The sequence below is a fragment of the Sapajus apella genome, unplaced genomic scaffold (assembly GCF_009761245.1).
Source record: "Sapajus apella isolate SASKATOON/1434 unplaced genomic scaffold, GSC_monkey_1.0 scaffold87, whole genome shotgun sequence".
Taxonomy (NCBI): Eukaryota; Metazoa; Chordata; class Mammalia; order Primates; family Cebidae; genus Sapajus; species Sapajus apella.
The window spans coordinates 2,956,148-2,960,934 of NW_022437027.1; the positions used below are offsets into that span (position 1 = coordinate 2,956,148).

Genomic DNA, 4,787 nt, shown 5'->3' on the forward strand with positions numbered 1-4,787 from the left:
TTTTTTTTGTAGAGACAAGGTCTCACTCTGTTGCCCAGGCTGGTCTCTACTCTGTGGGCTCAAGTGATCCTCCTGCGTGCGTGTGTGTGTGTGTGTCTTTGGTTTTTTTGTAGAGACAAGGTCTCACTCTGTTGCCCAGGCTGGTCTCAACTCTGTGAGCTCAAGTGATCCTCCTTAGCTGCTCATTTCTATTCAATGACCCAAGCTCAGTTAGTGTAAATACAATCTCGAACACATAACCAAGTTGCTCTCCTCAGGAGAGGGCTCTCAGGCTAGCTTTATAGAATACAGTGCACCAACTGCAAATACAAGAGAACAGCAGGAACATGTCAAACAAGAACAAATATGTTCATTACATTAAAAAGACGAAAACAATTTCTAAATTGACATCTTGTGGAATTTACACAGTCATATGCTTTGTTTTTAGAAGTTAAAAAAAAGGCATACTCAATACTTAAGCTGCTCTGCAAAGTGCTTGATGTAAAAAAATTTTTTTTTTTTTTTTTTGAGACGGAGTTTTGCTCTTGTTACCCAGGCTGGAGTGCAATGGCGCAATCTCGGCTCACCGCAACCTCCGCCTCCTGGGTTCAGGCAATTCTCCTGCCTCAGCCTCCTGAGTAGCTGGGATTACAGGCACGCGCCACCATGCCCAGCTAATTTTTTGTATTTTTAGTAGAGACGGGGTTTCACCATGTTGACCAGGATGGTCTCGATCTCTTGACCTTGTGATCCACCCGCCTCGGCCTCCCAAAGTGCTGGGATCACAGGCTTGAGCCACCGCGCCCGGCTATGTAAAAATTTTTTAAACAAAGCTTATGTAGGGACTCAAATGCTGTATTAGGGACATGAAATCATATCAGGGAGTTTCTCAGTCTAAGTAGCAGAAAACCCAAATTAAGAAAGGCACATTTAGGCAGGGGTTTTCTGTTTAGATGTAATTCACCAAGCACCATAATTACTCAAAGCTGAGTCCTTGTGCACAGAAACATCAGCAGGAGCCATGGATTGCCCTGACAACCACTCGGCTAGAGTGCTGACAAGCAGAGATGCTGCCACCGGAATGTGATTATGGCCATCAGGCCATGCCTTGGCCAAAGACAATACAATATACTCTTGCTCTACTATGCTTCAGCCTAAATGTGTGTTCTTTAAAAAACAATTCTGGCCGGGCGCGGTGGCTCACGCTTGTAATCCCCCAGCACTTTGGGAGGCCGAGGCGGGTGGATCACGAGGTCAAGAGATCGAGACCATCCTGGTCAACATGGTGAAACCCCGTCTCTACTAAAAATACAAAAACATTAGCTGGGCACGGTGGCGCCTCCCAGCTACTCAGGAGGCTGAGGCAGGAGAATTGCCTGAACCCAGGACGCGGAGGTTGCGGTGAGCCGAGATGGCGCCATTGCACTCCAGCCTGGGTAACAAGAGCGAAACTCCATCTCAAAAAAAAAAAAAAAAAAAAAAAATTCTGTATATCCATGTCAACAGCCTTTTTCCCCTCACCCAGAAACCATTGGCAGACAATTGCTTATGTACCATATGCAGGATAAGAACTGTGGATTTTTAGAAGTTATTAAGGCACACTCACAGGAGTGTGAAAGACTTCAGAAAGACCAATTATAATTGGGAACACTTATTTGAAATACTGCTCGTGACAAGTCCTTGCAAGCTAGGATTTTATGAGCTGTCAGGTCACAAACTACTTGTTTTTCTAGCTGCTTCATAGGCTCTAGGGGTTTGAATGTTTGTGGGAAAAATATATATAAATAATACTTGCCTTTAGCCACAGGACATTTCATATCAAGTGGGAAAACCACAAAACAGCGAAACCTTAGAATGAAAAATGTCCCGATAGCCAGGTAATGATTTGCAGAAAATGGTTTAGTAGTCCTAGCTAAAAGTCCTCAAGAGCCAGAATATTTCTATCAGTTTCTTCATGGTAAAATTTAAAAGCTGCATATAAAGAAGCAGATTCACAGGTCTTATTCCCCCCCACCCTGGGGGGGGTCTTTTATCAGACAGGTAAAATGATGCTTGAAGCATTCCCACTTCTTAAGTTCTGAAAATTGTCTTTACAGCTGGACAGTTGGCTTAAAACAAAAAAGTGCAAACTGGAAACATTCAAACATAAGACTTCTTAGGATGATTCCTAGAGGCAAAGTACTAACTACTGTTTCCCTGTTATTAGGCCATTTTCTTTTAAAAGGGCATCCACATTCCTGCTGAGGTATGCAATGGCACCACCCTAGACAGCATCAGGTGGTAAATATGGAGAAAAGGGTTTGGAGTTGATAATTTGAGAAAGGACAGGCAGTCCTGGGATTCATAAAAATGCTACTCAAGGTGTTAGATGGACTTAATAGAAAACACTTGGGGCCAGGTGCTGGTGGCTTACACCTGTAATCCCAGCACCTCGGGAGGCCAAGGCGGAAGGATCACGAGGTCAGGAATTCGAGACCAGCCAATCTAGCCAACCTGGTGAAACCCCAGTGGTGGCGCGTGCCTGCAATCCCAGCTACTGGGGAGGCTGAGGCAGGAGAACCGCTTGAACCCAGGAGGCGGAAGTTGCAGTGAGCCAAGATCCCGCGACTGCACTCCAGCCTGGGTAAGAGAGGGACACTCCGTCTCAAAAAAAAAAAAAAAAGAGGGCCGGGCGCCGTGGCTCACGGCTGGAATCCCAGCACTTTGGGAGGCCGAGGCGGGTGGATCACGAGGTCAAAAGATCGAGACCATCCTGGTCAACATGGTGAAACCCCCGTCTCTACTAAATATACAAAAAATTAGCTGGGCATGGTTGCGCGTGCCTGTAATCCCAGCTACTCAGGAGGCTGGGGCAAGAGAACTGCCTGAACCCAGGAGGCGGAGGTTGCGGTGAGCCGAGATCGCGCCATTGCACTCCAGCCTGGGTAACAAGAGCGAAACTCCATCTCAAAAAAAAAAAAAGAAAGAAAGAAAAAGAAAACAATCATCTGTGTTTAAATGGTGTGTGAAAAGTGTTTCTCGTATTGGGTTGTTTTAATGTTTAATATATCTTTGACTAGGAAATGCAACACTTATAATAAAAGTACAGTCTTTAAAAGTGTAAAATGCCTACCTCTCCAATGACTTTATAAGTCTGCCATTTTACACTGTAAGGAGTTTGCCCCTTTTCTTACATTTACTAACAACATGGCCTTCCTCATTCTCGTTCAAACATTACGGGAATTGATTGTTTAAATGCATTTAATCCTTTGGGCACAAACTCAATGAAAAGGAATAAAAATGCACTTATATATTCCCTGCATCAATTGAAACTGAAGCCCTGAGACAGAGGAAAATGGGGGAAAGAAAAAAAGAACAAAATAAACAGGAAGTGAAAGTGACGAGAGAATAGCACTGCTTACTTTTGGCTTTTCTTTTTCCCTTTAACAATCTGAAACTAATCTAACAGTGTGGAGGAGGAACAAACTAAAACTCAGAAACGGCTCCCTCCCCAACCACACACAGCCTGAAGGCTTTTTTTTAAAGGCTGTCTTTCCTCATCAGCGTCAGCGTTTGGGCTCCCGGGCTCCTGTCAGGCTCCACCGCAATCCTGGTTAAACTCGGTGCTTTCCCCCTCTTCTTGTGTCTTTTTTGGTGCACATCCACTCTCTCCTCCTCCTCCAAGCCACGGTTCTCCACAGACCACAATACAACGGTGTCAGGCCAACTGTTACTCACCAGCACACACTCATGATTCACCCATCTCTCGGGCGTCTGAACAAAACGCGAGTTTTTCTTCCCTCCGGGAAAGGGAGGTGCTCGCCGATTTCAGGATGGAAATTTCACTCCCCTGCGACCGTCCACACTCAGGACAGTCACCGCCCGGTTCATCGTTTCCGACCCCCTTAGAGGCTCGGACACCGACCACTGAGAGGGAACCGGCCCCCGGCGCAGCGGCTCTGCAAACTTACTCCTGCCTGCCTAGGGCTGCAGCGCAGAAACTGCCTCTCGGGTTATTCTGCCGCTCCCAGGCCGAAGTCCGGTGATCCCTGCACCCCATCTCCGCTCGGGTGAGGCGCCCCCCGCCTCGGCGCTCTGGTTTCACCTTCCCCGAGCCCGGGGTCTTGACCTCCGCCCTGGCCTCCGTGACCCACGTCTGCCGCCCGGCCACCACCTGTGGGGACCTCCCGGCGCGCTGAGCCCGGCAGCCAGCAAAACGCAGGCGACTGCTCGGCCGCTCGGCTTTTACTCCCGCCGAAGTTGTCCGACGCAAACTTTGCACCCGCCTACCCCGGAACCCCGCGGCCCCGCACCCGCTCTTACCTGGGGCAACGGCTGCAGCGGCCACGGGCTCGCAGGGCCCCAGGTGCAGGGGGTCAGCAGCAGCCGCGCGCGCCACGACCAAAGGCCCCTCGGGAGCATCCTCCCGCCCTGGCGCGCGGCTCCTGCAGGCGTCAGCGGCGCATCCTCCCGTGGCCTGGCTCCTCGTCAGCGCCTGGCGGCTCCGCGCTGTGGGCGCTCCCACCCGGCGCGTCCCCGCCCCGCCTGCTGGCTCCGCGCGCCGCGGCTCCAGCTGGGGCGGGCGGGAAACAGGGTGTGTCCCCGTTTCCACTTGACGGCTCTGTACGCATCCGGGCGCAGAGCTGTTTTCTTTCCTCCGACCAAAAAAAAAGAGAGGGAGCCCGAGAACAAACTGGCCTCCGCATCTTAGGTGTCGAGGACCCCCTCCTCCTCCAACAGAAGCCCTTCTGGAATGAACAGCAGCAGGCGACGCTCACCTTGCGAGCTCTCGACTTCAAAACTCGCTGTTAATTCTCGGCGCTGCGTGC

General features: G+C 49.9%; 1 protein-coding gene across 2 annotated transcripts in view; it reads right to left on the reverse strand.

Moving 5' to 3' along the window:
- MCUB (mitochondrial calcium uniporter dominant negative subunit beta) overlaps nt 1-4,530 on the reverse strand; it is a 124,738-nt gene extending 120,208 nt beyond the window's left edge. Inside the window, exon 1 of one of the 2 annotated variants that reach the window (XM_032254783.1) lies at nt 4,282-4,530. In XM_032254783.1, the coding sequence (XP_032110674.1) occupies nt 4,282-4,380 (99 nt within the window). In that variant the 5' untranslated portion in view covers nt 4,381-4,530. The remainder of the gene's footprint in view (nt 1-4,281) is intronic. The other variant, XM_032254784.1, reaches the window with a different exon arrangement.
- Nucleotides 4,531-4,787: the final 257 nt, after the last annotated feature.